Source organism: Melanotaenia boesemani, chromosome 20, assembly GCF_017639745.1.
Source record: "Melanotaenia boesemani isolate fMelBoe1 chromosome 20, fMelBoe1.pri, whole genome shotgun sequence".
NCBI lineage: Eukaryota > Metazoa > Chordata > Actinopteri > Atheriniformes > Melanotaeniidae > Melanotaenia > Melanotaenia boesemani.
In genome coordinates this window covers 10862373-10888196 of record NC_055701.1, presented here as the reverse complement: position 1 = coordinate 10888196, position 25824 = coordinate 10862373, and the positions used below count along the sequence as shown (strand labels likewise).

Sequence of the window (25824 nt, the reverse complement as noted above, 5' to 3'; positions counted from 1 at the left end):
CTAGCTCCAGTCAAAGCAATATCTGGAAGCACTTTTTCTTCTGCAACAACAAAAACATGCAGCATCCCAGATTTCAGACCCGGCATAGTTGCATCAAACCACACTGTCCGCTATGGTCAAGCCTTAGAAAAGAGGCTTATACAGAAAAGCAGTTCAGGCTAAACGCATCAGCCCAGAGGCTACATAGCATGAGAGTACAACTATCAGAGTGAGCCCAACCTTGGTCAGAAAGCAGGTCTTGTGAGGTCATTTCCAAATACCACAGATAACTCAGATATGCTGGGAGACATATCATCCTGATTGTTTTGTGGTTGTAGGTGGAAGGAGGAGAGGTTTCCAAGAGAAATGTTAAAAAATGTTATCCTTCAAACTTGAATAAATGTTATGGGAATTTAATATGTGCGAGTAATTGTGTCTGGTCTTGTGGACTGCTTGCATGAGGACAGGAAAAGAAGTGAGGATAAGGAAGCCCACCTGTTGTTTATGGGATCAATTTGAAAGAACTGGAAAAACAGTATATATCTCACACTCTTCAGATTTAAGTTCCAAGAACACATTCTCTTGAAACATGAGGACACAGGTTGTTGATAAAATCAAAATAGTGAGGACTATCTGCTTGTAGCCCATCTTAACCAAAACCTTTTTAATGTGCATGCAAATTCACACAACAGAAAAAGAGCAGGTTGCTGCTTTGACAGAAGTTTACAGATCTGTACCGCTGTAGCATTCCATGGCAAAGACAACATGCTGGAGGCGTGAGAATTGCAACAAGTTATTTCTCTTGTGAAATTCTGCCTGCTCATACATGTCTATGTGTGATTTGATTACATAGAGAAGCTATAGGCCTCCAGTCAGGCAGAAGAGCCTGTGGAGTGGGCTGAACTGCCGGGCTTTACACAAGCCAACAGCAAGCAGGAAATCAGGAAACCAGCAGAGCATACGGACAATACCACAGAGATTAGAGATCAGTTAAACCCCCTCCGCTGGGTGGCTGACCTGTTTGCACACCGACACAACTTCCTTTTTTCTAGATAAGGACACAATCAGTGAACACTCTCAAACCTTTTCATACTCAATCTTTCTCACTCTGCCCCTCTTTCAGAGGTACTCACGCACAGTTGAAATAAGCTGTGCACTATTTCATTCTTTTCTATACATTATATAGATAAAAATCCACTGTGTGTCCACGCTCCCACAGGTGAGAGTGCAGCCAATCAGCTGGAGAAGATTTTAAAGTGGGATGTCTTTGAATATATATTATCAAAAGGTGAGATAAAAAAAAAAAAAGGTGAGGCAAAGCCTTCACCGGGAATGTATTTTGTACTCTGACCTCCACTGGCTCATCACTTACGCAAGGAGGACTTTAACCGTCAACACACCTGGAGAGCATTCTGCAATCCAAGTGTGAGTTTACACTGAAAAAGGATCAAATGTCCAAGACCTGAAAACACTCATCAAAGCAAACAACAGGTAAGCAGCTGTTCCTCAACAATATCTTAAGTTGCAACGGAGCATTTTGAATACAATAGTGTTAAAGCTGAAGTTAAATCAACAACAAGTAGATTACTTGTACTCACTCTGTTTCCTTGTTTCAAGGCAGAGTAATGAGCTCTTCTGTTGGCAAGTCCCATCATGCCAAGAAAGAGCTTGTCAGGGAGAGCAGGTAGACTCAGCCTAGGTTCCTGGATTCCGGACAGAGACGGGTGTGTGGGATTCTAAAATCCTGGATTTTCTCCATATACAGGTAAAAATTTGCTCAATATTTATCTATGTTATTGTTAGGAGCCATACTAAAATAACTGTATGAAATTATATGTTGAAATGTTTTAAATCTGCAGTTTAGAAAAGTTATGTCTCAAAAAACCTGCTACTAATGCAAGCATACAGGAAGATTATTTCTACTGTGTTTCTTGGCCAATCTGTTTTAATGAGCTTCTGTAGTTTTTACTTGACCGTGAAGTGCTTCCTGAATATTTCACTTGTGGCTGAAATCTTAAGACTCCTCCTTGGTTGAACTGACATGTTTGAAAAGGAATGCTGTTGTGTCCACGCTCTCCAATCTCCCGCTGTTAATAAAGTGCTGATAAAACCTTTACAGGCCAACAAAGCATGTTTGTTGGAGTGGCTAACAAATTTACAAAGAGTGTTTCAAGTCACGAATACAGATCTAATGTGGGCAAAGCTGTTAGAGGAGGTTGAGCAGATTTAATTGGCATGCCTGAGTTGATGAACAGTCCTGTTTAAGTCAATAAAATGATTACATGTCACGAAACACAAAAGGGTAAAGTTTGAATTTCATGGGAAGGGTTACTGTGTTGCAACTTTTGTTGGTGGTTGGCACCACAATTTATTAAAAAGCAGGTGACTGAATTTAAAATACAGTGCATTGAGTGTGATGTTATTCAAGGAACAGCAGTATCTAATTTAACCTTTTTGTATTCCACATCTAGAGGCATGAACATAACTCACACAACAGCACAATAAACAGACCGCTCGCCAGTTATTTGTATTGTTTGGAAACTACAAACGTGATTCAAAAATATTAAAAATAAAAATGTGATTTTTTTGACAGAGCTAAGGGGGATAAAATCCAAGTGTGAAGAGATTTTTGTCTGCTTTTGTTTGTGGAAGACTTGAGTAGATTAATAGACTTCCTCTGGAGGATATACAGCAGACCACACCTGTACTTACGGTAAGAAACAAGAGATTTAGAAAGTAAACATTTATAAATGAAGACTTCAAAGCTTTGTTGTAAAATCCCTCTGTAGCCAAATAATGCTGAATTTCATTAAACTGCAATCAGTTGCAACAGGTGCAGTCTCCAAACAATGGCTGACATTTCTCAAACTGACAGATAAATAACCAAAGAAGCAGAAGAACGGACCAGCTTTAAACTATCATTTGTGAAAGAATCATTTTTTCTTTTGTCATGTTTTGTTGCAGATGGCATTGCAATTTTAAGCTGTAAGAAGATAGGGACGAATACCAAGAGTGAAACCACATCTGCCAACATGCCACTTAGAACATCACTGCATAGAAAACCATCCTCTAGTCGTTGGCCCAGCAGGTATTTCCAGCGAAGGGAGGTGCTGTCTGTCAACATGATTAGTCTACCGCTGGGAGATTTCCGCCACATCTCTCACATTGGAAACAATGCCAATACAGACAGTTTTGGAGATCTGGCATTCCTAAAGATGGGTCACAGCCTTCTGCTTCAAAGCTCACAGAGTGAGCAGAATCTCTTCCTGGCCTGCTCGCCACCTCCAAAGCCCCCCCGTCTGAATCTGGATGAGATAGAGGGTACATCGAGTCCTGACTGGTCTGTGGACCAGAAGAGGAAGAAGTGCAGCTCTATGCCACTGCTGGACAGTGATGAAGGAGACGACATGTTGGGACAGGAGGTAGGGTACCAAATGGGGAATAAAGTTGCTTCCAATCAGGCACACAGGCCTGGGCGAGACTGCCTGATTTCAGAGAAGGATGGAGACTTTACAGAGAGCGGTGATAAACCTGCTGGACAAAAGGAGGAGGACAGTGGCTTTTCTTTCAGCCTTGACCTCGGCCCTTCGATCCTGGATGATGTTCTCCAGGTGATGGACAAACTACACAACTAAAAGATAAATTATTAAAATATCACAAGGAGATCTTACTGGATATTTGCAATATAGAGAGGAAATGTAACTCAACACTCCTTGTGGGGACAAAAAACTAGACAAAAAACAAAGCCCATTTCCTTAAGCATGGGTTACTGTTAGAGCATCTCTGTGATTCAGTTAGAAATCAACATCTTAATCTTTTTAAGTGCAGAAGAAAATGTAATTGTAATACTATCCTTTAAAAAATGACAGAAGCTTGTTTAAAAAAGACAAACAGAAAGTTAAGGTTCTGCTAATGTTCACCACTTGTAAAGGGAGAAACAATATTAAAGTTAATAATTGAGCACTGCCTGATGTCCAGCTTTGAGCTGAGCATTTTCAACTTCTTTAACATTGCTGTGTTGGTTTTGTAGTCGCTCAAACCACACTGTTAAGACTTCAGACTGCTGTGCTTTTTTATTTTTCTTTTTTTTTTTTCTTCTTTTAAGAGAAGTTTAGGCTGGAATCCAAGGTCCTCGAGCTGTGATGTCTTGGCTCTTGGTTTTCTTGCCAATCCATTGTGTGCAGAGGGCAATTTTAACTCCGCACGCATCCCAGAGGCCCCACTGAAAGGTAGACCAAGGTACCCCCCATCTCTCGTTCCCAACGGTACAGTGAAAACAAACACTTAGCTCTGCTTCCAATGAAAGCCAGCCAGTGGTGGCAGGTTGGGCAGCACACCAAGCCAGGCCACAGGTCCAAAACCTCAGAGGAAGAAAAAAAAAAAAACATACTGGAGCAAGCTGTTTTCTTAGCTGCAAATCAGAGTCCGATGCTCTAGTGAGTGGCGCACGAAAAGGAAAGTGGTAACGGGTAACATAATACTTCCACATATGCAGGGGGTGTCGAGGGAGGAGGACCAGAGACATCCATTACTACAGCAGAAATCCTGATGAGGATTTAAACACTACCTTCTGAACAAACAGACCCCTGACACGGGAGACATACATGCTGCATCTCACATAACCTGGCACACTGGTATGTGTATGACTGCTCATGTGGTCAAACTGAGAATTATGCAGATAAGCTTGGTCCATTTTTATCAGGTCTTGAGACAAGAGTGTCAGAACACTGTCTCAGTGGGGGTGTACGGAATGGGCCGGCGGACAAACCTGCAAGCAGCTGAATTCCTAAGTGTCCGAAAGCTTATGCTGCAAACCACAAAGATCCCACTTCAAGCAAAAGATTTAGAAATCTATGTATGTCCAAACAGAAACAGCAATGTTTGTGGGCACATCTGCACTATATGTTTTGGCATCTCCCATTTTAAACTGGATATTTTTAACTCATGTATACATCATGACAATAGCACATTGTGAAACATTTCTAAGATTTAAAAGGTATCATTTTGGATTCTGAGTAAGAAAAAAAAAGAGAAAAAGACAAATTCCCAGACTGCATGGGATTGGGAAGATTTTCAAGCATGTCATGAAGGATGTAATACAACTCCAAAATACTGTTATACAATAAACTTGGAAATGAGGAAAGTTCTGGCTTGTGTACTTTGAGCTGCTGATGCATACCTGAGTCACAAAGACATGGGTGTGATAACGGTGTGTTGGATAACCAGGAGATAGAGCTATTTAGCCACACAGACTTCACAGTGGACTGCGTTCCTTTCTCAGCTACAACGACCCCATTCAAAGCAACTTTTGTTCATGGGAGAGGGAACAATTGTGAAATGTCATACAGAAATTACAGAAACAAATATTTGTGCCAGTAAGCAAACAAAAAAACTTAATTTCTTCCCAATTTTTCCTACAAAAGCCTCCCAGAAGACAAGAGTCTTGGACTTTGACTACTTCATCACAGTTCTATGTGAGGAACCAAATAAATTTCTGCTCAACAAGTGTTCATCCACATGAGTGATGAGAGAACAAAAAAACATGTAATTGAGAACAAATGATCTTGTCTGCACTGTTCAAACTAAGTATTATCACATCTAGTGCCACTTTTCTCCCTCCAAAGTTCTCTACTTTGTCATAAAGAATATTCAGAAATTTTGTGTTTTTCAACTTTAACAGTACTCCCAGTACAATCTAAGGCTACTGAAATAAGCTGTGCTACCTTGTTTTAGACCACAGGTGTCAAACTTCGGTCCTCGAGGGCAGTTATCCTGCAGGTTTTCATTGTTTCCCTGATCTAACACACCTGCCTGAAATAATAGGTTATTGTGAAGAAGTTGACAAGAAGCTGTTGGATCCATTTGATTTTATTCAGGTGTGTTAGATCAGGGAAACAATACAACCTGCAGGATACCGGCCCTTGAGGACCGGAGTTTGACACCTCTGATTTAGACCCTAATGGGAACTTTGTAATACCGATTATATTTTGTGTGCTATATATCTGTCGCAGCTCACTACCTGGGAAAGCATACAGATAACAACAGACGTCTGTCTTAAATTGAGAAGACAACAGTTACCTGGTAGTAAAAAAAATTTTTTTTTTTTTTTTTTTTTTGGCTGCTGGTGTTAAACAAGAATAAATGTTCAATTCCCAAAAAGGTGCAATGCTGGTAAAATGTAAATAAAAATTAAATTAATTATTTCTATGTTTACAGCCCAATATTTAATTCAAACTATACCATCGAAAACATATCAAATATATGAAGAGACATTTTACCATTTCATAAAAAGTATGAACTCGTATTGAATTTCTAGCATCAAGCATGTAAAATCATTTGGAACAAGGACCATGTTGCCAGTGTGTAGTATCCTCTCTTCTCTTAATCACTGAGGAGAGCAGCTGCTGTACTTGGGTCTAGCCACTGTCCTCCATGGAGCTGGGTCTTCTTTGTTATTTTGTAATTAGATGTTTTCATCAGTGTTGTTATTCAATACTGGTTTACTTTTACATAGAGAAACATTATTTATTATTCAATCATATTTTTTTGCAGATTGTTTGACCTCTGCCCATCTTACTTCTGAGAGACTCTGCCTCTCTAAAGTGCTCTTTATATACTCAGTCATGTTACTGACCTGTTATCAATCAAGATAATTTGTGACATGTTGCTCTATCTGTTTCTTTTGAGTACAAATTACTTTTCCAACTTTTCAGTGCCCTGACTTTTTGAGATGATACCAATAAATTCAAATCAAGTTAATATTTTCCATTAACTAGTAAAATGTCTAAATCTCACCATTTGTGTTTTTTCTTTTGTTCTACACTAAATAAAATACTGGTTTGTGAGAATTGTAAATGCATTCTGTTTTTACTTACATTTTACAAACATCCCTACTTTCTTGGAATTGGGGTTATTGTGGCACTTCTAACTTTGCTGAATCCCTAAACTTGCTCAGTAATTTAGGCAAGATTTATAAATCTAATCCAACCTCTATTAAAGTGGCTGTAACCTGATAATTCCCCCACCTCGTCTTTATCCGCAACAGCTATTTTCTCAAACCAGAAAAGGGTTCAGTCCAGGTTTGAATATGTCAAAAACATGGCTACGTGCAAAGCATCTCATTCAGACACAAGCGATATTTTTGGTTAGAGTGGACTTTTTAAGCACTTGCAAACCAGCAGACTGGAAAAACAATCCAAGAACAGTTGATCTGCTGCATCTGGTTTGTGTCGTGACAACACTGCCATGACTCTGGCTCTCGATGGAAGAGACAGGCATGGAAAGCTCAGCTTTAATTCCTTTGTGACAGATTCATTTTAAATAAATAATACTTTATGTTACACTATGCAATAAACCATGAATGTGGTGATTAATTGTGGCATGATCCCTCCAGAGACACAATTCTGGTCTGGCAGGAATAAAACATACAGATAGATAGTGATTCCATATCTGTGAGAGTCTGGGAATTATGAATTATCAGTGAGACTGTAGAATGAATACAGATGACCACACATGTAAACCGTCACTCTGAAGCAGCTCTAAGTAAATATTCCTCTTTCACATACAGTTTCTGCGGCCTAAACATTTTCTTATACATCACAAATTAGTTAAGAAAACTAAAAAGAGAATGATTACTTATAAACAAGTACTTTTCAGCGCTACTGGTTATTTGTACAACACAGTGATAAATCCCTGTGAGGAATGAGAAAAGCTTCATTCCTGTTTTCTCCATTTTGAAGGGGGAAAGTGATAAAGAACAATCTAAAGACATGAATCCTTTCCCATTTAGAGGGTTGAATTCCATCAAACCTAAATTAAGTGTATGTGCTTTGAACATATCTATCCACATCCAACTGGATGGCTTATGTAAAGCTCTGTTTTAACCAAAAACCAAAGCAAAAATTGCACTCTGGTATACCAAGTAAAAGGTAACAGCTTTGCTACACTCTGCATCATTACAAGTTCAACCTTTCCACCCCTGAAATGACACCAAATAGTCCATATACAGTACCACTGCATAATAAATATACCAATAAAAACGCAGTTGGAAGTATAATTTATTCCTGATTTTTTATCAGTAGATCTGTGGAGTAAATACGAATTTGATCTGTTTAAATTTCTATTATAATTAGTCTTTGTTTCATTGCTTTTTGGCAACTCTGAAAGAAACATCACTACCCAAACTGCTGAAATTGGATTTACTGGTTGTACTTTTTCTGTTTTGAAATGAAAATGTAAAATTAAATTACTTGCTCTGCTGTAAATAAGAACACCCAGTTTTTGGATGCTACTTCAGAAACATTTGCCCATGAACCAGTTTTTTAGATAAATCCCATTTTACACTAAACTGAGGTCAAGAACCAGTCCCAACACAGGGGCCCCTTGCAGTATCTCCTCATGTAAAACAACAACAGTTTATGTCACATTAATGTGTTCTTTCACAAAGCTAAACAGCCAATAATACTATAGGGCATAGTAGAAGATGATGAAGTGAGTCCTATCCGGAATATTATATCATATCTGTGAGAACAACTGTCTGTGATTCTGGTTTAACATGTCCCAGCCCAGACAGAAACAGCTAATATGATAATCTTTGATCTTTGAACAAAGTGAGTTGCATTCTTCTTTAACTTTTACATTTTCTATTCACCTTTTTTTTATTTGTGTCTTCTAAATAAGAATCAACAATTAAAATGGAAAAAAAACAAAGTTTACCAAATGGGAATTTGGGCAAAAGGTGAAAATGAGACAAAATGAATGAGCAAAAGCAAACATTCAATCTGCAGATAGATAGTTATCAAGAAGCAACCAAATAGAAACAGGACATGATGTCCTTCTACTTTTGTGGAAGTAAAAAAAAAGATACCATCTAAAGTAGGAGATTGTGGTTTGTTATGCAAGGAAGTGAGGTGTTATAGTCACGTAACAGATTGTTTCTCTAATGGACTCCACAATGGGCTTTTAACTAGAATGCTCTTCAAAAAAATAAATAAAAGAAAAAAAAGGAAAAGATTAGGTGAAGGGAGAATGTAACACTGAGATGAATACCAACCCTGTTTATGTATCTTTGGGTTTATGGTTGTAGTAATTTTGAAAAAGCCTTTGCTGTTTTGAATCCTGATTAAACTGCCTAAATTCATGTTCCTTCAAGAGGAATTTGTGTTGTGGCTCCCCTGCTTCATTAGCCTGTCACATTGGCTCCGGAGTCATTTATTAAGCCAAACAGAAATGGAACTGAAGTTGAGGCTGAAGTCATCTGTGTCTCTAAGCTCCCTGTAGTAAGACTCTGACTTGCTGAGCACTGTGTTTGGATTGATGAGGTTAAAGAAGCAAGTCCTCATCCACTCTGCTCCTATGTGATTGCAGCTGGCTGACGCTGGGGCACCAGGGAAGGATCAGATTTTTGGATCCCAGTTAGAATCAGAGAAGTAGGACCTCCACGGCCCTGGCTTATCATTACATCTATTTCCATTTCTTAAATCCCCCCATGTCCACAGGTCTCAAAGCAGCTTTGTACTAACAACAAATATCTACAACATCATGTGGGGCCTTCTAGTGACGAGTATTTGCATTCAAGACCAATTTAAAATTTACCCGACCATAGTAATGTTTTCATTCTTGGGTGCAGGGCCAAAAAAAATCAAAATAAAAACGGTGAGGTAATCAGCTTTGGATGTCAGTAAAGCAAATAGACTTACTATAACAACATTTAAAAAGATTAGAATGACAAGTCCCCGTGTACAGGCTCAGTCTCAGATTCTAACCCTGAGTAGGAGGTCTGACACCACCTCAGAGTTTGTGGGGTGAAACCTAGTTCAGCAGCAACTGTAGGCACTGAAAAGTAGAAGAACAAAGTCCACTGAAGAGCAAATGTATATGAACTTATTACTTAAAGGAAAATTGTTTTAATGGTGACTGTGTGGTAAAATATTACTTTATATTAACAAAAACCTTTTTATGTGGATACAGCTAAAATCAAACAATCCTTAGACAGGAAAGCAGTTATTGTGCTTTTGGAGTCATATAGCATACAGTAAAAACTTGAAGTTTTTAGTATTTGAGTTTAGAAAACACAAGAGGTGGAACACATGACAGAATGTGCCAAAGTTTTTCTTTCTTTAATCAGTAATATTATTATAGTTTTATATCCTTAGTAGAGTTCAAAATTTCTAATTCAAAATTACCAATTAAATGTCCAACAATTAAAAATAAATGAATAAGAAAATAAAGGACTCTTAATAATAAATAGCACTAGAGAGACACAAACTGACTTGGCCCATTATGGACATTTCATAGTCTCACGTTCCAGGCTGCCATTACTGCACACAACCTCTTCTGGGATGCTGTGTGAATTGAAGCATTCCTGAGGTCTCCCAGGACATTTCCGCTAATGAGCGGCCAACCAGTGGCTCAGTGCCAGTGCCGGGCCAGATCCTCAACAGTCCAAAACAAATAAATTGAGGTCCACTTAACCAAACATGCTGCTCAAGGCCATACAAAAGGAGTGCAAGCACTGAAGCAATATTGCGCCACTGACACAAAAGTAAAATCTCAGAATGTTTACATACCTCTCTTTGTGGGGTGGCCAGTTTTTGTGTTGGAGGCCGGGTAAATGAGAAGATTTTGTAGGGCTGATACGCTTTATGAAAGTGCAAGGAAATTACAGTGATGCATTTTCATGTATACAAATACCTGTGAGGATGTGAACTGTCCAGACTGAGATGTTGTAGTAACAACCACGGGTTGTCCTTCAAGCCACGAAATCTTCAGCGGGTTACCACTCAGGCCACTTTCATTCTTAACAGCCAGCTCCTAAATAATAATAATAATAATGAAAATCTGTTAATATTTACATGTTCAAATAGAAGTTAAATCACACACTTACAACTGTGTTTCACTTTTCAATTTTAGAGTTGGACTATTAAACAGTTTTTTAATAATTTCCCATGACCCAAGAGGACAATGTGACCGAAAGCAACCAATCCCAACATCAGAATGTTATAAATAAGCATTATTTTAGGCTTTAACTAACAACAAACTCACAAACTGTCAGCTCAAAGAATCAAATTTACCTTCAGAGGGATGAAAGGTCAAGTAAACCATCTCATCCTGTGATTTTAAATGGCTGTACCGGATGTACTGGAGTTACACATCATGATTAACTTTGTTAAGAACATCATCAAAACCGTGGAGGTTCAGAGCTCTGCACCTACTTAAAGAACTGAAGTCAGTGGACGCTCAGTGGATTCCTTCTGTACAGAGCTGCAGTGGTAGAGTTGAGGATTACTGACAACACACAACCAAACTTTTACCTGACACAGCTGGGATTAGAGGATCTCTCAATACACCGTGTGGTTGCCAGATCGAGTCTTTTTGTATTTGCATTGGTTAGAATAAACCGTTTAACCAGTTAATGTGGTCCATCTGAGCTGATCTGGGATGTGTCAGTCAGGGTGCTGTGCAGACAGACTTCCCTGGGACCGAATTTTATTTTGTCATTATTGTTTCAATCATTAATGTTTGGCTGACTAATTAAAAACACATTTGTCTGTGACAGGAGCAACTTTTTTTTTTTTTTTACTCTACTAATATTTTAATTTATCCATCTTATACCTGCACGTGATGTCAGCAAAATGATTGAAATCCCAGAATTCTTTTGACTGCTGTTGATTGGATTTCCAACAGATGGCATCAAACATGTACGAAAACCTCCAAAAACAAAGGCCATAAGATGGAAAGGAACAGGGCTTGTAGACCATGGTTCACTTTTGCGAAACAACACTGAGGCCATTTTGACAGAATAGGAAAAACAAAGAATAACTTGAAGTATTCTGGACTAAAAATCTTTATTTCCAGACAGGGCTTAATGCCAGTTGGATCTAAAAAAGGAAGATAAAAACATCACAGACATAAGAGTATGCACTGTAAACCATGAAAACTAACAACCCTTCCAGACATGAAACTGGTTTGGTTCTGTGGTTCTCGTATAGAACTATATGCAAACAAAAACCGAACCGGATCTCTCCCGGTCAAAATGAATAAGAAAAGTTGACAGAACCAGTGCCCAGATCCCAGTAGACTGGCAGAAATGTTTTCTGAGAGGAAACCACATGTTGTGCTGAAAGGGAACCACAATAATAAGAAATAAAAAGTGCACCATCATGACAAAAAGCCTGAGGAGCCAGACAACACGAACAATGACTCAAGTTCTTCACTCCAATGGTTTAAATCAGCATGTTTCTCTACAACAGAAAATGACTAAAACATCCGTTTAGGTCAGAGACTGTCTTGAGGCTGGGAAGTCTATGACTGGTGTCATTCTTAGAAATAATGAAACACAGCAATTGGCCTAAGGGTTTGAGACAAGTGGTAAACAAAAGTGGTTCCATTCAAATGTCTCCTTTGGAGATTTTATTATTTAACATGCAGAATAAGGACAGAAATGTTAGGTACTTACAGCTGCTCTCACAGTTGCAAACTCCACCACAGCACTTCCTTTCTTCTTACTTGATACAATCACATTCAGAACATCCCCATACTAAAAGACAACGTAGGGGGAAAAAAAGTCGAATGGAAGAAGAGGAAAGATGAAGAACATTTAAATAAGTATTTCCTTTCACAGTGCAATCCATTACCGTGAAAACAGAAAGCATATGCAGACTCATTTCTGGAATATGACTTGGAATTTAAAAGTCATTTGGATATCATTTTGTGATTTATATGTTTAGGCCTGAGCCACTTATATTACACAGAGCAATCATATAGCGTCTTGGGAAAGTCTGTGGTTTCTGTGGCAACTCAAAGGAGACAGGAAGCCAAAAAAGATGTCAATTATTCTGACAACTCTAAGAAGTGAGAAAATATCTATTAAAAGCCCTTGTCACAGATAGGTTGGCTGACAAGATAAGCAGGGAAAGCAGAATTGGATTTATTTCTGTTCAATAGAGGAACAGACAAAAGGATATAAACCACCTTATCATCTTATTGGAATTAACCTCTTCTCTGCTAGAGCACTGCTAGAAATAGGCTTGGGAATAAAGAGTAGGAGGGAGGTAGTCTTAAAGAAGCTCATTCTGGAAATATGTAACTTTCTGGGAACTGGAAAGTCCAGGAACGCTCATGCTTACTGAGGACACTCCGGAGCCAGCCAACAGTGACAAAGGAGACTCTCAAAAGGCTACTATTTCATAAAATATAAATATCTTAACATATTTTTACCCCTTAAAACAAAGATTTATTATTTTAAGCAGCCAAAGTACACAAGTCTAGACACGTAAGCATAAATGCACGCACATAACCATATTCATTTTCCCACACTGCAGTGGCTATTTGTACTTCCCCAAACCATTAACTGTCACTCATTGGAGCTTGCCATCTCAAACATTTTTTTTTTTCTAAAATGTATTCCCTTTGCCTCAGAATTTAAAAAGCAACACTTGTTTTTCCACAGCTTTTACTCCCTCCCACCTGGGACTAAAGTGAATGCATGCGTGCAGCAGAGATTTTCAAGTGCCTTTTTTCTGTGTCGACTTGACGTCACTGACACTTGCCCTACACCCATTTCAGGCCAACCTGTGCCCCGCCAAAAGCCCTTGTAGCAGCTCATGGCAGAAGGTGGTACCAGATTGCATGAGAAGAGCAGATTTCCAAAAGCCTCCCTTGGCTATGCGTAATCACCTGGTAAGAGGGGCGCAAACAATGCTGTGCGTGGCTTTTAAAGGGCACTACAACATTGCCCTCAGCACTTTCACTGCAACAAAATTTAATGGGCCTCGTTTAAGGGGAAGAGTAAACAATCTACAGCACTGATGTCATGCAAACCTCAAATATGTCTGGACTCTGTGGGCTGGTCTGCTATGATGAAGCTCTGCTTTTGGGACAGTGAGGACAGTGATAAAAGTCCATTACTAAATACCTGATTTTAGAGTGTGATAACATTATATGTAAAGAAATGCACACAAATATAGCCAGTTTTCCAGAAATTGCATGTAGAAACACTAAGCAGATTGATGCTTCCTCAAATACCTCTTGTATTTTGGAGTGTTTTGGTAAATAAATGGTTAGTCTCGAAGTACTACAGTACAGCTCCATTCATTTTTTGAATGCCCACCTTTTGTAGGAGTTTCAAAATGACATCTTGAGAGTAACCACCATTCATTTCGTCGTCTTTTTTACACTTCCACTTCAACTGGAAGAAAGAGAGAGCAACCAGAGAAAAAGGAGAGGTCAATATTAGCCACAAGGGCTTTCAAGAACTAAAAAAAAGTGCATGATCATGTCTAATCTATGGAGCACATTTAATTAAAATCAGCTGCAGAGGAGGCAAAGTGTGCCAGACAGGCTTGGTTCTGATGAAACACAGATTACAAAAAAAAAAAAAAAAAAATCAAGACTAAATGGTTGTTGAGATCTTGGAACATCACCGTGAAACCACCTGGAAGACCTGCAGTCAATTTTCATTTATACATTCAAGGGTGCTGAACAACTGGGTGAAACCGCACACATGGACCTCTGAACTACAGAATGCACGATGAATCACCTGTTTAACTATAACTCACCAGAAAAAACAAAAGAATTAAAAAAAAAAGGAATTTAATGTAATCTAAGGCAGGCTGTTGTCCACGTTGCTCTGTCATAGGCAGATGTAGAGAAATGCTCCTCTTACTGCCTCTTGTGGCAGTCTTTACATAAAGCATGATGCTTGCCATTTTCTACCGATACAGAATTAAATGACTAACATCAGTATGAAGCACCGTCACTACCCTGCAAAAGGGAACATGATTTATCACACATTTTTTATTCACTTCCAATCCTTTCGTTAAATACTGATGTGATTTCCCGTACTCCTAAAAACAGGTATTGTGTAACTTCTCATATCCATGTGCAAACCACAGCAGAATCCAGCCAATTTTACTATAACTACTGAGAGTAATACAATAATTGGCAAACACTCAGTCCAGATAGAGCTCCAGCATTCTGTTCACTGTCAGAGAAACCGGATTTCTGGGAATTTCTATGCAGCATCTCTTACCAGTAATTACTGTTGAAAATGTGCAGTCTCCTTCCAAAAGCAGTCTGTTCGAACCACTTATAATTTTCTTACCCATTAATTGTCAGAAAGCATATACAAGTATTTACATGATGTGATGTCTATGGTTTTAGCCCACAACAGTGGCACACTGCTGTGTTTGAGAATTAATCATTTTCCCTTTACCTAAGAAACAAATGAAATATTAAATACCACAAGTTTGCTTGAACAAGATTTTGAACTATATGGTTCTTGATTTCAGGCTGCCTAAGGAAATTAGGTGTAGTTATTTGATGTGGAATTACAAAATTTAAAAATCTGAAAACATTAATGATTTCATTGCAAGAACCCTGACAGCCTCAAAGATCCATGCAGTAACATTTACATGTCCATGAATGTGATTTGTGATTGTCAGCCTGGCTCCTGTTTGTTTTTATGTGAATACAAAAACGCAATGGATTACACTGCTGCATGAGATGGCCATCAAATTTTAAAACTAGATTTAAGACAAACACATTAGCTAACATCCCTTGTGCCCATTATAAGATGCAGAGGTGGCTGTTTCCAGGAGGAAATGAAATAAGCCTTTTCTTAGCATACACTGATGACATTGTGCCTACTCTCTTAGCAAATTGCTAAAGGTTCTAACAAACCCCAACTGAGATTCTGCATGCATTTTCACTCAGATGGAGCAGTTCCTCTGATCATAGTGGGACCTCCCTTCTCTTTCCCAACAACTGCAGAGTTAATCCTGACACCCCCTCCCCTCACCTTCACAGTCTTGTCCAATGACTAAAGCTTCATAGCTGTGAGCCTTACCTTCAGCTTGGGAGTTGCATTGCTTTTGGAACATCTCTCCACTCCTGAGTCTGAGAAAAAGCATGAGGGAGGATGAGACAGTCAAGTGAATAGACAAAGAAACAACTGTTTTAATGAAATATGGTACTCAAGAGTGCAGTCAGGGGAGTCGTGCAGATAGGCTGCAATTTAAAAATGGCTGTCAGGAGGGAAATGTATGGCTCTTGCAGATGGAGGGCTGATCATGGGAGGGCTGAGTGCGTGCAAATAGAAGAGGCTCAAAGAATGTGCTGACTTTGAATGAGTAACTGCTCAGCCACAAAAAGAGGTTAAGTTTACAGCTCTGTAAGACTGTCGCTTTTTGCTGCAAAAATATTATCAAGAAGTTAAACTTGTGATGGACTTTCTATGTGTGCGTGTTTAGTATTCTGCATATTTCTTTGCCAGTGTGTGCTACTGCCAAGTAACTAAAATAGACCTCTTCTCATACAAGTTCAGTAATTGTTATTGTTCATTACTTGGATAATATCTGGTGAACCACAAGGTGCCTGGTGGCTGCTGTGGCTGGATTGACAGTATGATGTCTGGGAAGCATGGACGTTCACTCTGCTGAAGTTTCAGGACATTAAAAAGGCTCAAGTGGATCTAACTAAATTTATAATGGCAGTGCATGACTACACGCTGAAACAGTTTAATTAATCAAGACTTGCATGGTCTGGTGATGGTTAAATCCTTGAAGTAAATTTACTTTTTTGACTGTAGTTTCCCGTTTGTTGTTGTGCTTCTCTTTCTTTCAGGATCTGCTCTCTGATGAGCCTCTGTTCTTCTTCAAGCTGTCTGGATCCCTCCTCTCTCAAGCGGGCAATCTTTCAGAAAGCGACACACATGATTTACATAATATCCATGCAAATTTTGCAGATGATATATATTCACATACTAAAATTATATATCAATTTAGTCTATCTCCAGTGTTTTTTTCACAACCTATTTTGTTTCCATTCAAATAATAACCATAACATAACAAAATAATGCACCTCCTTGTATAAGGCATATCACCTCACATTAAAGGCATTAAACACATTAATCAAATGCCGTGATACATCATGGAAGTACACCCACTAAGTCATACAATATCACCTAATGTACTTACTGATAAGAATAATATGTTGGTAATAAAAAGTTCTCTCAGTTTGAGCCTTTGATCCCGACCCAAGTCTTTGGCATTTTCAACTCAATCAGAAACATGTTTTGATGAAAAACAGAGTGAAAAAGCACCTGCTCGTGCTTTAGAGTTTCCTGGATGCACTTAAAAACCTAGTTTTCAGTGCACAGCTGAGGGCTGTATTATTATTTTATTTGGATTTTTTGCCATACTCTAACATGTAGTGTATTATCGTTTCTTACATACCTTCTACAAATATTCTTACCTCTTCTTCAAGAGTTCTAGTGATCTGCACCTCCTCTTGGCTCTGAGCTTCCGCTTGTCGCTCTCTAGCCTCCAAGTCTTTGGTAACGACACACACAAATATATCTCCTTAACATCTCCATAGTGAACTTTTACTTCTTATAGGAAAACCAAAACAAAAATGTGAACAATATTCTCTCAGAGATCATCTTCAGCTTTCTCAGCACATTAAGAGTGTTGTTATTGTGTTAATTCTAAAGTGTGTTGAACAATGAGCAAGTTTTAATACTGTGGTAAAATCAGAGCTTTGAGACGGATTTGGAAAATGACTCACCAAGCTTAATTTTCTTTCTCTTATCATCTAGCTTCCTGTTTCTTTCCTCTGCTTGTTTCTTAGCAGCACAAACCTTGTCATAGGCAGCCTGCAAAAAGCATTAGTCATCAGGATGGATCTTCTTTTGGTTTGGCTGTGCATTAGGATAATTTACAGATTAAAGTACATTTCTGGTCTTACCCTAGCAGCGGCATCAGTTAGCACCTCAAGAGCCTGGGATAACTGGTGGAAGAGCTCGGCTAGAAGAAAAAGATGAAACAACTGTGAAAAACTCTGCAGCTGAATACATAAAGAATCTTATATTTGCAGAACATAATCTTAAAAAAGACTAACTATAAAGAAAAATAAAAGATATTGAAAAAAAATAGATTTAATATTGATAACTAGGTAAATAAAAGGAAGCTGAGATGGTGATAGTAATTTAAAAAAGTTAAGATCACTTATTCCAAAAGAGGCATTAAGAACCTAAAATATCTAAAAAGGTGTTTGGACATGCAGCTCACACAGCTGAGACATTTAATGCTTTAAACATTTGTCACAAGTCTCAGAGAAACTGCTTCTTCCAATGAAAAGTTGGAGACTGTCTTAGCCTGACCCCATCCGTCTTCCCTGAAAGGCCACTGTCGTAAACACCACTATCTAACACATACAGAGCAATACAGACAGACACCAGGAGGCCAATCCCCCTAGCTCATCCTACAAACAGCACACCACTGCATCATACAAGCTTAGTTTAATCATTCGCTTTATGCAGGGTTTGAGGAAAATGAGGGATAGTAGGAGGTATCTCAACTCAGTGAAGAATTATGACCCCTAAGTCACCTCAGTGCATACAACTTTCCCCAGGGGGGAAACAAGTCCCAACGTTCACTCTGCTCTCGTGTGATAGAGACCAAATCTGTCTTTATGCGGGTTCAAGTGTTGAGGCCCTCCAAACCACTTCTTTTCCATTTCTGGGAAACCGACCCCCTGCTTTTGTATTATGCCTCTCAACCTCCTAACCCTACCAATTTCCCAGTTTTTTCCTGACAAAATTAGGAATTGTCTGAACCATCCAGAAACCACATAAACCTCACTTGAAAACATACCTCATAACCAGCATGTTTTCCAAGGTCCCCCCTTTCCCCCCCCATTGACAAAAAGCTGAAATTTTCTTGGCCTAGTTGTTGACACACTGGTTAGAAACAGGCTGAAGAGTGGAAACACTGGTGTAACGCTGGTGCTGGTGATGTTTGGCTAGAAAGTGGGTGGGAGCAGCAGGTCCCAGTGCTGCAGTGTTTAATTAAATCAAAGTGTTTTCTTTAGAACAAGACAAAGGTCTGTAGCTTTGATTGCAGGTAAGGTGAAGAAAAAAGAACGTAATTAAAATAACTGGCTCACTTACCTGCTTTTGGATTGTCTGGGTTCTTGTCTGGGTGGCAGGTCAAGGCCTTCTGTCTATAAGCTTTTTTGATCTACGAGGGAAATACAGGAACATTTTATGTTAAGAGAAGCAGAAAATGCCAAAAATGACCTACTTGTGCACACAATTTGTTCGCCAAGTTAAAAAAAATAACTTCTAAATCACTGTGATGATTATCTTTATTCTGGCTTGAATGGCCAATAATCTAAGGCTTTACAAAAATGGACAGCTCCATTTAAATTATGGCATAGGTGTTAATAATCTGATTAAATATAGTATTCAGTGGAATAATAGTCTGTCTGATCATCTGTTTTGTTGTTTTACCCTAAATAACTGTGCCACATTCTGCATCGTGAGATTTCCCTTACTGTCCTCAGGCTCATTTCCAGTTTGTAAGATAAATAAAGCAGGAATTATTTATCTTTATTTAATGGTCCTGAATAAAGATGTCAGAAAATATTACAATAGCTTACACATTGATTACTACTATTAATATTAAAACACAACTGACAGGTGCTGTGCAGAGTTTAGTGAATTAAAGTGGGAAAAAAAATCCAAGATTTTGGTATATTGTGATGTCATTTAGAAAATTTCCTTTCGGTTATGATTTGCCTTCAGGGAATAATAAAGTATTTTTCATTTTATCATATATATTTAATTTCACATCAGATTTTAGTTGTAGTTGATTTTTTAACTGTGGGTCACCTGTTGGGATTTTAACCATTCATTGGTCCTTCTGGGAACCAGTAAATGAAAAGGTGGTTTTCATTATCTGCTTATTTGGTGAAAGAAGAGGATGCAGGCAAACTTTCCATGAAGACCAGAGGGGGCTGTAGAGTGCAGCACCAAAGTTTTCAGCATGCAATTTCAAAAACACATGCTCATATATAATCATTGCATGCTATAAATCTGCTGAATACTTACTCACCCCATGCAGCCAAACACGGACTCTATAGTGATGTAGACTTTCTCACCAGTCTTAATGAGATATTTCAACATTTTGCATGTTTTAAAGCAGCTAAGTGAGCTAAAACACACAGGGGAGGAGGGCTTAATTCAGAGAAAACGAAATCAGGTGAGTCGCCATGACGATCAACATGAACATATTAGGCTGAAAGCCCATCATCCAAGACATGAGAGTTAAAACTCCACAGAATTACATGACTTCAACAAGCCTCCAGTAAATCCTGGAGATTATTGTGGCTCAGACAACTCCTAAATGTTGCAAGCTCTTTCTTTTATCTAAACTGGATAGAAGTTTAGATAGCTTTGATTATAGTTCCAAAAGGTTCCAAAAGGTAAATGAAAATTTGGTTCACCAAGAGGGCTGCAAAAGACTAGACATCATTAAGGGATATTTAGTCTTTCTGTTTGGCAAACAAAACCTTCCTAGAGATTGAGAAACCCAGGGATGTGGACTGGAGCCAGATGCATATACTTACTGTTGGCCTGAGCCTACTCCCGATTTTTAGCCCCTCTCTGTCCATTTCTCCTTTCCCCCTTTTCTATATGAACGCCATCAAAGCATTGTCTAAATCTCTCCAAAGCATCTTACTAAGGTACAAGAATACACAAGTTCATGTTCAAAACATTTCTCATTCATCCATGCAGTTTAACAAAATGCTGTTCATGTCAGGCAACAACAGCAACAAGGCAAGAAAGCAATCATGGAAGCCACTGTGGCACAAACAACCCAGGTAGAGAGTGCTGGGTAAAACAACGAGTCTAAAGCCTGAACTGGTTGTCATACAGTTGTCTTACTTACATTTCCATGCATCTATTTCTTTTTTTTCCCACCCTTCAACCCTCTCTCTAGCATCCGTTATGATATCTTGCCTCTGCTGTGTCCTCTGTGTGGTTTTGTGAAGTAATACATGATTGCTCCCATCAGTGCCATAACACGCAAGCTTTAACTGATGCTGGAAGCCCTGGGGCCCATTAGTCCTACACACTAAAAACAAAACAGCTCAACATTTGAAGTCACTGCTGCTGTCCTTTGAGAAAAATTATTCTGTCTACTTCTTTCGCAATTCAGATATCCCAATTTTACATGTCTCAAATATGAGACAAACCAACTGTAGAAAAATCCTCTGCTATTTCCAGCGTTTCACTGCAATGATGGATGAGTCAGAAAATCAAAGCTACTATTCTGCAGCAGCAGACAACAGTAGCCTAATGGTCAATGCCTGGTGAAAACAGATTATCTGTGTCGCTGTGATCCCCTCTTACCACAGTCTGCATGCCCACATCTTGTCCTCATTACCAGGCTTTGATGCCAGTTTTAGCTGACAAACTGGTCTTAGTATAGCCACAACACAAGTCCATCAGGGGCTCTAGCCTGTGAGGCTGATAAGATACCCGATCTGCCATGGGCCCATCCTCCTTAATTACAATGCTTTACTTTTTACTGAACATTACCAGCTGGAGGAACATAATAGCAGACACAACAGGAAGATAGAAGGAGAAGAGTATGGTCTGAGGCAAAGAAGATATGAGCTCACACAGTGAGGATAAGCAAAAGTGGTGTAGGTAAACAGTGAGGAACTGTGAATGATTTTCCATGAATAAGCATGGTTGTTACCTGGATCAAACTTCGCATGATACTGCAAATTAATTCAGTCCAAATTAGGATATCAAACTGTAATTGAAATGTTGGTGTTTGCTCTCTAAATCCATCTAACAATGTAACTCCTTTCTGAGTACAATGCATTTGCAATAGGCTACTTCAGTGCAGCGCAGTGCACTTGCATGGTCTGTAAGTAAATCATACAGGCATGCTGTTAGTGAACACTGCAACCCATTAGGTAATAGGTATATTAAAATTTGAGTAGCTGAATAAACCACAAGAAATTTTGTGTGGTCTTGGCTGTTGACATTGTTTTACCAAGCAATCTGTGGTAGGTACAACTCTGGTGGCTAGCCCTCAGCGAAAGCCTCTCTGAATACTAACTATAAAGCAAACCCCATCATCCACAGTCATTAAATCATAAGCTCTGACATGCCAGTTTCCCCAGCATTTTTCAGCCAGCAAACAACGAGGAAAGGCCAAAAGCAGTGATAACAGAGACGTGTTTAATATGACTAGAAGGGGATACGCAGAAATCAAGATCCCTACGTCAAAGCAATGTTTTACAAGCTGTGGCTAAACCCACATAAACAGGCTCCGGGATGAGCTTCTTCCCTTTCAGTGTGATAAACCACATGCTTGAAAGTGGTGATAGGGTGGTGGGCCAAACAACTGGGAAAAGTGGCCTAGCTGATGACAACTGTCTCTACATATATGATTGACACTGACTTAATGTACTACACATACACACAAATCTGCTATCTTTCTCTACCATCAACAGACCTCACAGAACCAGCCCTCCTCAGGCTGTAGTTTCAATTCTGCTCAAGCCACAACCGCTTACTTCCTCGAGGATAATCCTCTGGGATAAAGAACACTTTGAAATCCAGTTAAGAAATTAACTTCTTCCCCCTTTTTGGCAGCAATTTTAATTTCCCTCAGGACCAGGGGATTCTGGATAGAGAGGTGGTTGTGGGAAAAAGGAAAGATTCAAGACACCATGGTAAACCACTCTGAAATAACGATGAGAAGGAAAAGAGAAATCCCTTTTTCAAAGTAGACTGAAAATATGTGCTCAAGCAAAATAAGGTTTATGGTATGCAAAAAAGTCACTTAGCATGTAAACTTTTGAAAATAGCCTATCCAGAAATACACTATTTCTTACAGATGGGATCATGCAACTTTCAACTTGTACCATGAGTAATAAGTTGTGTTAGTTTAATTTAAGATACAATATAGGGATGGTGGGTAGATGGATAGATTTAACGTCTGTGGCTGTTTTACATTCGCAACAGGTAGGCACATCATGTACAACTTGCCATGTACGAGTTGCCTGATGCAACGCCTCCACCTAGTGGCCGGTGTTGTGCATTACACCTGCGTGATTTAGCCATTTAGCCGGTTTGTCTTATTTGTGACTTTTATTTTTAATGGAGTCTTGCTGGTATTAAATCCCCTTGCTTAATTTGCATGATCGTTTGCTTCCCCTATAAAAGACTGTTAGAGTTACATTGATTTACACGCAAAGACAGCAGAAACACACTAATACAAGCTTAAAAGTAGCATGCTATCTTAGCCTGATGCCTGGGAACATAATACCTTCTCACAGAAATTCCCTTGAGTTAAACACCCGGCTAAAACATCTTTCTGCAATTTGTCGTTTGCTTCTGACAAGTGTGGCTGGTTTTAAAAGCAAGCTCTTTAACGTACCTCTTTCGTTGTAGCAGTGCCCTCAATACCGAGCAAACCATATAGGTCCATTTGTAAGATATCCTTGGCTTTTCCGGACATTTCGGTCACCAATAAGCTACAGGAATAACACTGAAAAATAACTTATATATTTATGTTTTGCTGTTTTCCAAATGTTAGGAGTCCAGCTTGTTGTTATGATCACCGGTTCCAGGCAGCGTGAGTTTGACGTATTCGATCTTTCAACCAGGATGTACTTCCCTACCTGGGAAATGTAGTTTTTGTAGTTCCATTTCATTTCAGAGGCGGAGGTGGTGGTTTCAAAGACTAGCTGAGCATTTTATTTATTTATTTGTTTGTTTGTTTTTTTGGTTTGTTTGTTTGTTTGTTCATTAAAGTTTCAATCATGTAAAATATTGAATCATCAACTTCCTATCCATAAACAAACAACACTAAATCATGGAACTTGTGGGAGTGTTTTTGTGTCAAACATGAGTCTGACATATGTTTTGTATCAGTTTAGAATTATTTTGTGTCTTGTTTTTGTGTCTCATATTAAGGACATTTACAAATCTTTGTAATACTGATTTTATTTTAATCTCTTTGAAGCCATGAAGTTAATTTCTGTGTCACATTATGGATGTTTTGCTGTCTTCCCTGTTGTTTAGTCTCTCTTGTGTCAAATTTATTTCAACTTCTGGTTATTTTGTATCTCTTTGTGGTTGTTTTGAATCTCACTTTGATTGTTTATGCGTTTTTTTTTGTTTGTTTGTTTGTTTGTTTGTTTGTTTGTTTTTTGCTAATCTGCAGTTTTGTTATTATCAACAAGTTACCCCAGCAAAAAAGTTGAATTTGGTGTCTGCTGAAAAGCTGATCGTACCATTATTGCACTTATCTGACTGCAAATGAAGAATGTTTATCCATGGAAATACTGTAGGCTCCCTTTAGGATTACTTTTTAAGGCTCTGTAAATGCTAACATTTAGTGCTCACCTACCCATGTAAATTATCTGCTATATAAACAACCTAATGTACTTTTAAGCTTGTAATTGGCGCCCCCTGGTGGCCACAGTTTAACCACCGAAGTTATTTTCAAACAGTCCAACACAGCCATCAAAGCATTGCATCTCTATTTAACCAAAGACTCACACTTGCAGAATTGGCTACCACATCTAGGCAGCCAATCCTTCCAAATTATTTTGCAACCATAAAAATTACAACTGCCAGTTTGTGAATGACCCAACAAATATATTCACTAATCAATAAAACAACTATTTACCATTTTCTATCAGCAATGTTTTCACATTACTCAAATATGGTCTGTTGTTATGGTACCTGTAGTGCTACCATCTCTACTTCCTGTCCCGGGATAGAAATAGTGTTTGGCTTATTCCTATTCCCCCTAAAAACCCACATTCTGAATTAAGTGGTTGTTCCCACACAATGCCACAAAGCAGTAGTTTCTTTTTCACACCCCGTAGTGTCAAGATCTGCAGAAACTTGTGTATCTGTGAATGCATAAATCCAAATGACTCAGGAACTATTACAAGTGCTCTCCTTGTTCTTTTGTTTATCATTACAGCTGCAGACTCCACCGCTGTTTACATTTAGATAATAGTGTAGCTTGTTTAAGTCCTTGGTTTTGTTTAACAAAACAAGCCGACTCCTTGTACCAATTGTTAAATGCAAATAGAAAATTTGATGTTACCGCCTAAATGTTTTAATCCCACAGCATTTTATTTTGGTTTATCTAAAGGAGAATTGTATATCTGTCAGGGACATAACTAAGGAATCAAAAGAAAGCTGAAGTAATGTTTTATGTTTTAAACATTAAAAAATTATTGTACAAACAGCATAAGTTAAAAAAAAAATAAATGACTGGTCTAGAAAAAAGTCTAAGGGAGAACAAAGATGGATTGGGTATTTTATATGCATCTGTCTGTGGCTTAATGATAATATAACTTTTTTTGTACTGAGATAATCCATTGTTGCAGCATTTCCTGTGAGCGGTGGGAACCGCTGTGGTGTAGCATCAGGAAAAGGCTGCCATGTGTGCGGAAACAGCTTTCATTTTCTATATTCCCTTCAGCTGAATTAAAGGCTATGAAAACAATACAAATGCGTTGCAAACTGGAAATATAATGATCATTATGTCATAGATGTGCATTAAAAAGATTTGTTCTCGCAGTCTGTTCTGTTCATTTTACATTAACTGAGCTGTCAATTTGTCCAGAATACCTATCACAATATTACTGAATCGTGTAAATTATCTGAAAAACTACTCTAAGAAAAAGGGGGTTGCTGCAAGACTACAGCCAGTTTTTGTCCAAGACTTGACATATACATGGAAACATGATACCCTGCCTCTGACTGAAGATTTACCTTTGATTACAGCTGATTTGTTCCATGATCCGGTTCAACAAGCTCAGCCAGAGCTTTTCACCCTACCACAGGACAGATACACAACTATCCTTCATATTGTTTGATGCTAAAAGCTGAAAGTTGCTTTTGATTTCTCTGTGGTCTCCGCGATAAAGGTCACATTTTGATTTCAATTAACAAAACATCTTTTGTTAACAGTGTTTTGACTCTGGAGCTTCAAAGCACAACAACGCAATTACCAC

The 25824-nt window shown here is 38.6% G+C and overlaps 2 protein-coding genes across 4 annotated transcripts in view; one reads left to right on the top strand and one right to left on the bottom strand.

The window, feature by feature from the left end:
* The window catches only part of dnajc17 (DnaJ (Hsp40) homolog, subfamily C, member 17), a 32936-nt gene extending 9502 nt beyond the window's left edge, over positions 1–23434 (bottom strand). Inside the window, exons 1-10 of the mRNA XM_041971584.1 lie at positions 23223–23434; positions 18929–18998; positions 17725–17783; positions 17545–17632; positions 17233–17309; positions 16554–16671; positions 15827–15876; positions 14090–14167; positions 12437–12517; positions 10672–10791 (exon numbers count right to left, since the gene is read on the bottom strand). Coding sequence (XP_041827518.1) covers positions 10672–10791; positions 12437–12517; positions 14090–14167; positions 15827–15876; positions 16554–16671; positions 17233–17309; positions 17545–17632; positions 17725–17783; positions 18929–18998; positions 23223–23303 — 822 coding nt within the window. The 5' untranslated portion in view covers positions 23304–23434. The remainder of the gene's footprint in view (positions 1–10671; positions 10792–12436; positions 12518–14089; positions 14168–15826; positions 15877–16553; positions 16672–17232; positions 17310–17544; positions 17633–17724; positions 17784–18928; positions 18999–23222) is intronic.
* LOC121630995 (cdc42 effector protein 3) lies at positions 884–5079 on the top strand. Of its 3 annotated transcripts, none has more exons than XM_041971588.1 (4): positions 884–1470; positions 1601–1744; positions 2573–2692; positions 2944–5079. In XM_041971588.1, the coding sequence occupies exon 4, from the start codon at positions 3012–3014 to the stop codon at positions 3612–3614; it is 603 nt and encodes a 200-aa protein (XP_041827522.1). In that variant the 5' UTR covers positions 884–1470; positions 1601–1744; positions 2573–2692; positions 2944–3011; the 3' UTR covers positions 3615–5079. The 3 variants fall into 3 exon arrangements, with proteins under 3 accessions (XP_041827522.1, XP_041827520.1, XP_041827521.1); XM_041971586.1 differs by having other exon boundaries at positions 1597–1744; XM_041971587.1 differs by lacking the exon at positions 2573–2692 and having other exon boundaries at positions 1597–1744.
* Positions 23435–25824: the final 2390 nt, after the last annotated feature.

Excerpts from the sequence above, each read along its gene's own strand:
- LOC121630995 (XM_041971588.1), top strand. The coding sequence starts at position 3,012 with ATGCCACTTAGAACATCACTGCATAGAAAACCATCCTCTAGTCGTTGG.